The sequence below is a fragment of the Protopterus annectens genome, chromosome 11.part0 (assembly GCF_019279795.1).
Source record: "Protopterus annectens isolate FY-2018-M chromosome 11.part0, PAN1.0, whole genome shotgun sequence".
Lineage (NCBI taxonomy): Eukaryota > Metazoa > Chordata > Ceratodontiformes > Protopteridae > Protopterus > Protopterus annectens.
In genome coordinates, this window is record NC_056745.1 from 1,398,731,600 (window position 1) to 1,398,745,055 (window position 13,456).

At 40.5% G+C, this 13,456-nt stretch overlaps 1 protein-coding gene across 10 annotated transcripts in view; it reads right to left on the reverse strand.

The window, feature by feature from the left end:
* The window catches only part of LOC122815864 (F-actin-monooxygenase MICAL2-like), a gene marked incomplete at its 3' end in the record, with an annotated part of 2,588,394 nt that overhangs the window by 1,466,529 nt on the left and 1,108,409 nt on the right, over window positions 1–13,456 (reverse strand). For all 10 annotated transcript variants that reach the window (XM_044088691.1, XM_044088682.1, XM_044088687.1 and 7 more), the window contains 1 exon segment: window positions 7,326–7,481. In XM_044088691.1, coding sequence (XP_043944626.1) covers window positions 7,326–7,481 — 156 coding nt within the window.

The following is a 13,456-nucleotide window of genomic DNA, read 5'->3' on the forward strand; positions in this document are numbered from 1 at the left end:
CCCTGATGATAAGACTATTAGTATGCAGCAAAGCAAATAACTGATGAGAAAATGTGGCAGTGTGAGTCACTAAATCATCTTAGGTTCACATAAATCACAAATCAGAACTGGAAGCACCCATAATTAAATATAACCTAGCCAAGGTGGTACAAACTCAGAGCTGGTCATATTTTGCTGGGAGTACAGTTCAGTATGTGGCATTATTGAATTATTGTATTTCATTGTTTCACTCATATCACAATATCATGTATTTACTTTAATGTTCAGTTTTTTTTTCTGTACACACTGGATCAGTGCCCAAGACCGGTTAACAAATTCAAACAAATAAATAAAATAAAAGGGTCCCCTTATTGGTTAGGCAGCTTTCAGTGACTGAAAGAGCTGGTCAAGTAGCTCTGGTGAACTCCTCCTCTGCCAATCTTCCCTTCAATTAACATTAGTGGAACCCTGCTGGCACCTGTTTTACAGCCAAGTATTGGATGAGTAGTTCCTGACATGATGACAATGATATGAACAAAGCTGTTTTTCAGCTGATTGTTATGATCTTGTTTCAATATCTCTAGCAAACTTTGCTTCAATGAGCTGACTAAAGGAACTGGAAGGCTCTGGAAAGGGGATATCAGTCAGAGTTTATGCTCTGAAAATGTGGTTATGGACCAGGAAAAGCTGTTGTGAGGGAACATCTGTTCTTTGAGCAATTGCCTAAATGGTGACTGATCCTCTCTTTATCAGAGAATAGGGTGGTACATTTGAAGGTGGAAAGGCAGAGGGTGTGAAAGAGGTACAGTAGCAGATTGCAGGTATTAATTACTCCTGGATCTTTGAAAGTACTTATTTGAAGAGAGGGTGGTAGATCCATGGAACGAAGTACCAGAGACAGGGAGTCTGTAGCTATTCTTGGAATAATTTGATGAACTATGACAAACATAATGAGAGGTATTGTACAATGATCTAGTAGTTGCCAAGACCACAATAAGTGATTGATTATTTTTTGCAGGTGTTGCCACTCACTGCCTGCTGACCATCTGACCATCATCTGGCGTATCAGTCCATTTTTTTTCCTTCACTGTGTGACAGTCAGCTGAGCGGTGCCATCATTGTGGCAGCCATCAGAGATGATACAAAGCATTTTCTTGGTTTCCTTCCTGGACCTCACCAACCACAACTGGTGAGGAGCTGGGAGAGGTGTGTGTGCAATAGGCTGACCACTATGGAAATCTCTTCACTTCTGCAAGGGGACTTCAGGCATCCCTGTACCACCTCTTGCAGCACATGTGGTGGTTTCCTGGACTTCACAAGACAACTGGCACTGCCCTGTGTGCCCCAAGTGCATACTAAACTCTCTCTTCCTTCAGGAATGGAGAGTGAGCCATACTCTTTCAGTCCCCCTTCTCTGCTTGGTTCCTCCAGTATTTGGGCTACTAACTGACCCCTGTCATCTGGGTCACAGTCAGGGCTGCATCACTCCCATAGAACCAGGCTGTAAATGTTTGATAAACAGATCCATACTTTATGCCACTAGATGACGGTTAACCAGGGAGGGGAAAGACTGGCTTTCTGTCTGAAGCTTAACTGAACAAATACTAATTATAAGTCTTGAAAATATTCTAGAAACAGAGAATAAGCCAAAAGAAGTAGCTCTGAAATGGAAGTACTATGAACCTACTCTGAAGTATTCTGAACCATGAGCATTTTCTTACAGCTTTTCTTACTACAGTATGAAACGAAACATTTCCCATACCGTGTTCACCCAGGAGGTTATCCAGACTAGAGAAATCAGCTTTTTTCTAGTTTGTTGACCAGATAAATATAGCTGGAGAGCAGATTTTTTTCTGGTTAGTGGGAACCAAGACAGAAAAGTCTAAATTACAAAGAAATACTACATTGCTGCTCAGTATATATGTTTAGAAAAAAGCATAATACAGCAAGCCTCTCAAGTGTCCCTGTTTTGGAGGAGCATACCTATTTTCAGGCCTCATTTACCTCTTCATATGTTGTATGAATTTTGGTATTACATCCCTGTTTTTGGGCTTGATTGACCCCTTCACACAATTTTCTGTATGCCCCCTCATCACTCATGACTTCTGAAGCTGTCTAGTACACAGAAAAGCATGCTACATGGCCAACATACTAGTGGCACGAACAATTTGAAAAACAGGACACACATCTTACATTTCCCTGTTTTTTCAGAAGCAAAAATAAAGCAGCTTGAGTGGTAGAATTTTGCAATACAGCCCATTAATGTTTAGACAGTCTACACTGTCTCTTTGTTAATGTGCTTATGTTTTTGCATCATTTTGTTACTGTTTTTAAATGTGTTTTTGAGTAACATTCCATATTCCTACTATAATTGGGAACATTTATTTTCTATTTGTTTTCCAGATTTTATGCTAATTACATATACAGATGTTTGGCTGGAAGCACCTGCTTTTTAAGAGCTTTTCTATCTACTGTATTTACAATGTTTGCAGGTTGAGAGGTATGTAATTTAGCAGTAAAATGTTAACTTATTTTTAGGGAAATGCTGGTTACTTTTCTAGAGAAGAACAATGTTCAGCTCAGGAGAGTGGCTAATGTGATTTTTATGGCCAGAAGGAATTCTCAGTCAAACATGATCAAGTTCTTTGACTTGGTTGCCACTTACCTTGACAAAAGTGTCCCACTGGACATGCTCCCATGACTAAAGCGTTTGTCTCAGTCCCATATAGGTGGCTGAGGAAGGCTGGGGATGGGACTTAGACAGTGGCTGGACTGTTGCAAGATTAAAGGGTAAGTCACAGAGGCTTGTTGTAACAGAGATGATTTCAGGAATAAGAAAAGTGAATAGTGGAATATAGCAGGGGTGAGCCCTTGGTCCAGTACCCATTACATTTGTTTTGAACATATCTGAAGGGACAGACAGGAGGATCACCATCTTTGTGGATGGCACAAACACAGACGCAGCAGTAGAGAAGAGGGGAAGAGCCTAGGGAATGACTTGGAAAGGCTTCCCCACTGGACAGAAAGGTGCATTTAAGGTATGGTACAGATAAATGCAATACACTGCACTGGTACCTCAATAACCCTGATGTGAAACATCAGCTGGAGGAGTGTCATTCATGGTAATACGGTAAGAAAAGGGTGCTGTTCACACTTCGACTGGACCACCGGAATGACAGTGACAGTTAGATGCAGTAGTAAGCAGGAGAATGCTGAGGTGTATCCTCAAGCAAGGGGATTGACATCACAGGTAGAAAGTAATGCTTTTACTTGTGGAGTCCTGGCTAGGCTACAACTTGACTAATGGGTGCAATTTGGGCGGCCATGCAAGGAAAGTGATATAAAACTCCTGGAAGGAGTCCAGAGTAAAGACAACAGAAAGGTGCATAAGTGCAAGGGAAAAGATAGGACCAAAACTACAACAGCTAACGTCTTCTTACAAGAACACAAAGGAAGTAACAGGGGGACATGACATTAGTGCACAAGGATCATGCCATGCATATTTTAACTGGTCATCCTGTACAAGAAGGACTGGGGATGAAGGAGGCAGTACATCTAGCATACAGCAGGTATAAATTATTCCTTCAATCTTAGAAAATACTTCTTCATGAAGAGGGCTGTAGACTCATGGAATGGATTACTGGAATGAGTGCTGGACAGATAATCCAGAGGCATTCAAAATGGCATGCTGAGATAAAGAAGAAAGGGCGATGGGAAAAATAGGCATGGATGAGAGATGCAATGTTAAATGTACTTAAAAAAACAGAGTAGATAGGCTCGGTCTCTTTTGCCAGCAACAAATATAATGTAATGTCATTTCAGAGTTGTAAAACAGACATAGCCAATAAAAGGTGCTCAATTGCTGCTAATTTCCAGTAGCTTATGAAACCAAATGTAATGAATACTCAGAGTAGAATGTAGAATGCAAGAATACTTAAAACTATTAACAGTTTTGCTTAAAACACTTCTCTGAAAAATATAGATAGAGAGAGTGAGAGACAGACAGAGATATATATATATATATATATATATATATATATATATATATAGAGAGAGAGAGAGAGAGACTCTCCAACATTTTAAATTTATTGCATTTGTCCTGACTTTTCTGTATCTGAAAATCTTACTTCTGTCCCACAGGCAACACTTTTGGGGAACAGTGTTGCAGCAGATAGCTTTGCTGCTTCATAATTCTTCATTCTCAGGCCTGTTTATTGGTTGGGTTGTTTTCTGAGTGACATCTGCAAGGCCTCACTCTGTTCATATGGGTTTTGGATGACAGTTAAAGTTTCCTCTCACATCTCAAAGATATTCCATTACGAGAACTGTCCATCCTCTAAATTGCCCATAATTGTGCGCATATGTGGTGTATCACAATGTGTGTGTGTGTGTGTGTGGGGGGGGGGGGGGGGCATTTCCTGCAAAAGAGTAGTATTTCATGGTATTTCATCCTGGATTAGTCCTAGCTTATACCTACTACTTGCTGGTATAAACTCTTGCTGGCATACACTCTAGTTCCCCATTAACCTGATTGCGATAAACTCGATATTGAAGAATGAATGAACAAATGACTCATTTCTCATTTTCTGAGTGCTTGTGTTTGCTCTTCAGTTATAGAGAACTATATTGATTGCATTAAGTGAGTTGCATCTAGAGTTAAATCTTATGTGATGCTCTTTCTGGGACGTGCACTTTTTCAGGACTCTTTTTTGGCCTCAATTCTTTATGCAGGATACATTTATTCACTGAGAAAACCCTTTAGCAAGGTATAAAATATCACTGTTAAGCCGATGACATGCATCTCTACTTCTCCCCTCAAGAGTATATATTGGCTCTCAGCACCCTTGAGGACAACCATCCAGAGACAGAAGGTTTATGCTCAATGCAGTCACAGCAAAGGTCACTCACTGCTATAGACCATTCCCTAATACTTATATATTGTAGAAACTACTTTGATTTTGTTTTTAGAGTAAATGATCTTAGCATAATATTACATGGCATACTAACACTTAAAGACTAAGCAATGGCAGCTGTAAAATCTACATATTATAATGTAAGGAATACCACCTAAATCAAGTATTTCAAAACAATTTGTGGACCTTAAAACACTGTGCATGCACTAATCTTTTTATGTCATACACTGAGGGGAGCTGACAGCAATGGGTACAGAGCTTTGCAAGTAGATTTTTCAAATCAAATCATGATCACGTTTACTAATGTGCTTACGAACTAAAGACAGTAAAATAGCACAATAAAATATGACTACACAGGCGTGCAAACTTGATTACAGTAAACCCATGAGTAAAATTAAATCAGGAATAAATAATTTAAATGGTTGTGATTAAAAATGAAAACATGTCAAACTACCATGGTTATCCAAGGAAACTGGGTGGGAAAGATATGTCTTAAGGGACACTTTTGAGCCACCCAGTGACATGAATGTCCATAAACACTTGAATAACAAGTTCCACAGGTAGAACACCTGGTAAGAGAATGAACAAGAGCCTGAAGTTCCCAACTGTACCCTTAGAAGTACTAGCAGTCTCAACATGGCCATGCAAATAGTCAGATTTATATTTAAATTTATTAATGTGCTTGCTAATCAGAGTATATAAAATAATTTACAAACATTTTAACATAAATGAAGACAAAACTGCATCAGGTTAAGTTTTGCTAGTATACAAACAGAATAGTCTTTAATAAAAAAATGTTTGGCCACTTAAATGTATTCTAGCATCTGATTATATCATGACAAGATGGGGAATCCAGAAGCCATCAAGTGCAAAGGAACAAACATACATTGTTTTAAGCCACAGCTTTGAAATGACCAGCAGTCCTAGAGTGGCCAGACAGGAGCACTGCTCAGACTAGATTATAGGAAACAACTAACTTTTTAAGGTAAGAAATATTCAAATCATGTAGGGCCAAAAATACAACTCCAGGATATTGTAAAAAAATATTAAGAAACCAAACAAACAGCCAAGTTGATCAAAAGAACATGACAGGGATATGTTGAGAACAGGAAGAAACTGCACATAATCATGCTAAGGAGTTCTACACTGGCTGCAGTCAGTCAGTGTTAATATCTGGAGGACAATGTCAAAGGGTGATGAAATACTCAAGATGGGAAGAAACCTAGGCACAAACTATTGCAGAGAGGTCTTCAGGACATCAGTTGCTTAAACCAGGTGATATTCCCCTAGAACATAACAATAGTTGACATTTGGTTGCTAGCAAATGGGAAAGAGTAATCACTGAGGCCAATAAGAAGTAATTTTGACCTAAATTAGATACAATGATTGAGGCATGAATCTAATGCAGTAAAATAAATTCTGGACCAATTAGACAAATGCAAATGTAAGGGAGAAATTCAAAGTGAGAAACCAGACTACTGCTAGAAAGTCCCTATGGTTAGAGGTATCCAGAGGTCTACTGTGGAAGGGACATGAGCATTTGAAGTTATATTATAAAAGAAAAAAAAAACATTGGCCTGCGGTAGTTAAGCTTAAGAAAATTAGGCTATGAAGGAAAATGAAGTGACAAAAGTCACAAAAGGACAAATATATACATATTGTATGTATGTGCATGAGTATCCAGGGGGGTATAGTTACATGCAAGTGAGCTTGCATATGTGTTTGCATGCCAGTATATGTGAGAGTGGTTACAGTGATACTGTACTACATCATTATCAGCAGCAGTAACACTACACAGGTGTCAAGAATGAAACCTGAGCTACTTTGTGGGCCCTCTATTTGCACATTTGTGTGGTTTAGGAGTGCTTTCAGGATAACAAGATGTGTTTTAATAGGAATACAGTGAACATGCATAACTGTGATGTAGCTCAGTTTCTGTAAGGCAGCCACTGCATATAGTATAGCTATCTCTGAAATTCTTTAGGGATGTTATTAATATCGTAAAGCTCATATGCATATGTACTATGCACCAGACATCTGCCTAGTGTCCATTAATAAATCAGATTAGGGAGACCTACTGTGCAGCTGTCTAAGAATACAGAGCTGATTTAACTCTATATTCCTCTGTGTTGGAACTATGAAGTATGGGCCATTTTTCTGAATTTTACCTAGCATCTTACAAATAGTAAATTAAAGTGAATATTTCTGAGCACAGTGAAAGCAAATTACATCTGTCGTTTGTGTAGTTAACTATTTTGCTAACACATGAAGTATATAGGCCAAGCCCAGACCCTTCATATCATTATATACACAGAGTGATTGTGTAGTACTTTGACTGACAGAAAACATTAGCATAGTAAATTAAATTTATACAGTGATAACAGTTAACAGCAGTATATCTGAAACCAGAAATTAAAATATTTTAAGTCCCACCTGTTTCCTCTTTAAGGTCCTGAAAGAACTTCTGGTTAAAGATGAATGCCACACCACTAATTTCTTCAACCTTGGCTTCGGCAGTTGTATTTCTGTTTATAAAGTTGGCAGTTATGGCTATAGCTAGCTTTCCACGAAATTCTTTCCTTCTGAAACCTACAAAATGTTGAATACAATATATTTTTTAAAATCAGTTATTCTTTGAATAGCTTCCAGTCATGATTTTGTGTTTTATCACATTCAGATTATAATAATAATGATAATGTATCCTTACACAATGTTAAGAACCCTTAATTATGTTGGCATTTTTTTCCCATTTGAAGCCAATGCCATATATCAAATATTTATTTCTTCAACAAACTAGACTCTGACTTACACGTTTGTAACATCACTTATACTGTTGCTCTTATCACATGAAATCTGGAGTTGACTAATACAGTAACATCTCCAAGAAGAATCTGGCTGTGATTCAAATAAAAACCCTGCATGCCAGCACAATTGTAATTTTCAAGGAGCTTGATGTGGAAAGAGCCACACAGCTAATCAGACACATATTACGTATTGAATAGTGGCATCATACTGAACAAAGGACTGCATAATTAAAAAAACACTAACATTTATTGGATAAACCATACTGGGTAGCTCTATGTCAGGAGCAGCACTGCAAAGCACTACACATGACCAATATGATGCAAGTCACAGTATGTTACAGAGGCATGGCCAGGTGATGTTCATTCATACAAGTAACAAAGCACAGCACACTTGTAGGCAACACTCATGCAGCACACATCGAGGACAAGAAGAGCAGCGCATGTAACAACAGATACATCAACATGGGTATACACAGTAAAATGATAAATCTAGTCATCATATAAATAGGAAGAAAATGGGGTAGATCGGAAAGGAGGATGGGGAGAACAGCAAACAGAAAGAAACACAGAAGGGTAACCATAAGGTAAGAAAAATAAGGGGGAGGAAGGATATTTTTGGGGCGGGAGTAGCTATTTCTGCGCTACAAAAAAGGGTATCTAGTGAAGGTAGTGAGAGATGGTTGCAGATTTGATAGTGGGAGAAGGATAAGTATTATAGGGCACAGAGACAAAGACAGAACACAGATGCAGTAAAACTGACATGGTTGGTATACACACAAAAGGCTGGTAAGACACTGGATGGTCACACACATATATATATATATATATATAGAGAGAGAGAGAGAGTAGACAATTGGGGATGCAGAGGTTAGGACAAAGAATAGGGAATGAGACATAAGGGCGAAAATAAGAGAATGAGAAAGTAGTGGGATCCTGCCATGGTTGGATGCCAGGCCAGCTCAGAGACCAGCAAACTTCTGCACTAATCACCTTAGTGGCCAACATTATGAGCCATCTGCTCTGCTGGTAAAAGGATGGGCAGGGCCTTCTGGTTGCATGACACCACTAAGTATCCCAGAGAGTGGTCAGTGTCATCAATATAGGCATCCAGTTGCTGGTGCACAACAGTAGCCATCAGCATCTGCAACTCAACTGAAGAGACCACTGGAGATGCTTCCAATTGACTTTTAGGAGAGACGCCTTCATCATTCTCCTCAGAAGAAGACATAAGGGACATCAGTAAACCCTCGATGTTTCTTCTAGTAGGGGTAAAATCAGCTTCCTGACAAGCAGACATGCCTTACACTGGCATCCCTGTGTCAGTAGCCTTTATAATTCACCTGCTACTAATTCACTTTTAGGAGAGCAGTCATCCCTGACCTCCACGGAAACAGACAGAGAGGACACCAATAATCTCACCAAGTCTCCTCTAGCAAGGGTACCATTGTCCCATTGACTATTATACCTGGCTGTCACTGACAAAACCTGTGACAGAAGTTATGGCTGGTGCAGACTGAGGTGATTTTGGCTTCATCTCCTGCTCTTCCACAACTAGACCAACAAAAAGATGAAATAATGGGAAAAGTTATCACAACTATATGCTATAAACATAGGCAAGGTTTCACAATGGACTGGCACAGGTGTTATAATACTGCAGCCAGGAGAGGTGTTCCTGCCTTTTACAGCACTCATTTATATGTTCAGCTGCTCAATGATGGATCATAGGAAGTACATTCATTCACATACATATTCTGCCTGTTATGGACACGAACCCAGGACCTACTACACATAAGACCATAACTCTACCTAGTTGGATGCTATATTTCTCTTAAGTATACATGCACAATGATTGGGCGGCCATGGTGGTGCAGCAGTTAGCATTGTCGCCTCCCAGCAAGAGGTTCTCTGGTTTGATCCTCAGCTGGGGTGCCTTCTGTGCAGAGTTTGCATGTCCTCCCTGTGGTCGCTTGGGTTTCCTCTGGGTGCTCCAGTTTCTTCCCACATCTCAAAGACATTCTGTAGGTGGATTGGACACTCTAAATTGGCCCTAGGCATGAGTGCGTGCATGTGTGTGTCTTCTGTGGAAGGTTGGGCACTGGGCTGGCAACTCAAGACCGTAAAACTCCACTACCAATCATGAGCGGACAGGTGATCTGCTGTGGCTACCCCTAACCGGGAAAAGCTGAAAAAAGAAGAAGAAGAATACATGCATAATGATTAAGACAGTAACAAAACAGAAATGGTAATAAAAACGAAATGCTCACATTACATTTCAGTTTCACTCTTCTGAACATCTACCTCCCATCACTGCAGCGTGCCACAGTGGTGCTGCTTCAGTTCTCTGTATCTGTTTAATGGAATGGATGCCCATGGAATCACCCAGTATTCCAATTAGCTCATGCTCTGCATCCTCATTGTGCACTGGGACATCATAACTGCCCAGCACGCACTCCATAAAGTTCCTTTGCAGGAAGAAGTGTAAATTCTGTTGTCCTTGGCACATTGCATTTCTTATTCCCTGATGTAGTCAGGAACTCTCATGTCAAATCTAGGATCAAAACTGTAGCCTCATGCACACACAGACAGCCACATACTTGCAAATCATGTGATGTGCAATGCAGCACTGCACCCCCACTATAGGACACATATACAACACTGCATCATGGCACAAGGGCACTGTCATAGTGTTGCATGTTGGTGCTGTGGGTGTGCATGTGCCAAATTCATGTTCATGCAAGTCATATGCCTTGTGTTAAATGTGATGTGCATGGCTCATTACAGCACTTCTGTATAACAAAATGCACACCAGTAATGATTCGCAAATAGTGGCAATAACTGGTTTCACGAGGATAGCTATCATGTTAACTTGCACTTGTTGTCAATAACACAAAGTGGCAGTGACATTTTGTGCAACCCCACCTAAAGCCATGCAACTTTAAAACAGAGGAATTTCAGTAAAGTATCTCTAGACATTGAGATTCCTAGAGTTAAGGAAGGAGTCTTGCCTTGTAAAGTACCTCAATAACAACATAAAACCCTGTGGTAGAAGTCAGTTAGAGTGAGAAAGATATCAGTGTGTATATGCAAATGTTAACTCATGACACTGTAACAGCACTGTACTACCCACTTGTGGCTAAAGGATTTAAACAGTGAAAACAGGAAATTGTGGCAAGGACATGCTGCAAGGTGTGTGAGTTTCATGACTGTATGTGCATAGCTCAGTTACATAAACTGGTGTGAGGGTTAGCTAAGCAGAGCACTAAGTGCAGTTAATAATTTAGTGCACAAAGGGAGGAAGATGTGGCTTCAGGCATCTGCATCCAAAAGTGTACCATACAAATACAATAACTGGCATATTTTGCCCAAAGGAGTACATACACAAGCATGGCCATCTACACAGATTGCATGCACATCATCATCAACCCCCCACTCCCTTCTCATTTTCTACATTGGTTTCAGGTATCATGTCAGCTATTGCCATCTCATTCTATTCAATGCCACTCACCTACCTTCTTTGACACTCATGCCGGACTGTTGCAGGTCTTCTCTCACACACAATCATTCCACATCTTTAATGGACACTTTTGTACCTTTGTTTTCCATTTGCCTTCTTCCTGTCTGTCCCAAATCTTCACTAGATTGTCTTCTCCTTTTCTGCATGTGTCTGAACCACTCTAATCTGTTCTCTGACCTTTTCAGCAATTGGAGCTACCTAGGCTTCCATTCGTATGCCCTCATTTCTTTTTCTGTCCCGCAGTGTGCATCCTACCACCCATCTCAAGTACTTCATCTCCTTCATCTCTAGCTTCCTCAACTGCTCTGCTTTTACTGACCAGGTTTCTGTACCATATAGTAGCACTGGTCACACCACTGCTTTGTACACATTACTTTTCAGCTTCTTTGGCATTTTTCTGTCATACAGTACCCATGGCACTCTGTGCCAGTTGGCCATAGTCTCTCTGATTCTAGCTTTGACCTCCTCAATTAAGACTTCCCATCTCCTCAACCACCCCTCCCAGATACTTGAAGCTGTTAACCTGTTCCACTATTTCCCCTTCTATCTCAGTTCTGAGCTTGTTTTGATTTGCTCCATTTGCTGCCATTACAACTTTCTTATCTGTACTCAGTTTCACCTCATATGCCTTTAGTTTTGCATTCAAGTCCCTTATGTTCCCTTTTCTTACTAGAAGGAAGTCTATCTGAGTTGCATGTTGGTCACTCTTGTATGTGAACTTCTGACTGTCTCTCTTTCTCAACCATGTGTTGGCTACCATCAAGCCATTTGCAAGGCAGAAGTCTGGAATAGCAGCTCCTTCTTTATTCCATCCATGTGAACATAGGCAGTCCTCATATTCTGTTGTTTGTCCTGATATATGCATTCTGGTCACCAGTTATCAACACTAATACATGTTGTCTTGCATTATCTAATAGGTCCTCTGACCACTGTCTGACTACACTCCTTTCTTCACAATGTTAACCCTGCTGTGGGGCACAGGCTGTGATTATGAATACTATCCTATCATTACACTGTAATCTGACTGCCATGAGCTTGTCACTGATTCTGATGACATCTCTCACTGTCTTCTGGAACCTCTCCCTCACCACAATTCACACATATTTCTAGCTTGCTCTTCTCCTAATTAATAGACTCTAGATCCCAAGCCAATTGGTTTAGCTGCACTGCCCTTCCATCTTGTCTCCTGGATATATAGCAAGTCCAGCCTCCTCCTTGCCATTATGTCATCTACTTCCAAGCTCCATCCTGTCAGTGAACCTACACTGAGTGTTGCAATTCATGCATGAACCTCCTTGGGAAAAGCTTCTGAAAGTGAGCATTACTGGGACTAAATTTGGGAGGGACTGTTTTTTCGATGTGAATGTGGCGGAAAGTCATACTGCATTTGTACAAGAGGTGTTATGTAGGGCTATTGATATGATGCCCCAATGCAAAGGAAAAGGTACCATGCATTCTGACAAACAAGTGCACTACAGATGGCAGACCTCTAACACTGAAGCCGGCTCACAGAAGAGATGGTGAATGTACTCCATGGCTTGAGGAACAATATACATCAACTAAACAATGACATGGAGTATAGGCACAAGCAGCACATGGTGCTGCTGTGGTCACTTGTGGGAAATACTGCCTCTGTAGGCACCTGCATGAGACACACAGCAACAACAATCAGGTTACCATGTAGTCTGTGGCAACTGGGTCTGTATGTGAGGCCATCAAGCAGAGGCCATCCCAACCCAGACTACTCAGACGTTGATGAAACAGAATCAGTGTTGCCTGTGGGAACACAGATAGCCATTCTTGGCTGTGGGATGAAGCAGTCCACCAGTTCAATATGTGGTATGTCTTACTAGCCTGTTCCTACATAGTCACAAAGTTCTACCCTTTCCCTGTTGCCTGTAGACATACAGAGTTCCACTAATGATGACAGCTACTGTTCAGGTCATAGGTTATGATACTCATCAGACAAAGTACATGGGATGACAGATCAGGATGCATGGAAATGGTGCTGTAGTTCTATCTCTTTCCAGTCATGGACTACATCAAGCCCCAACACTATAAGGTAATACAACGAGCACAAACAAAATTCAGGTTGTGGCAGCTCAGCATCCCAAATATGGGATGTGATCTCTGACTCCTCATGTACTCCCAGAGTACATATTCACCTCTAGTGACACTACCCTATATCATAGTTTTGCAGTCACCTTTCTCTGTGTCTTCCTCAGGTGTGCAACTGATGGTTATTT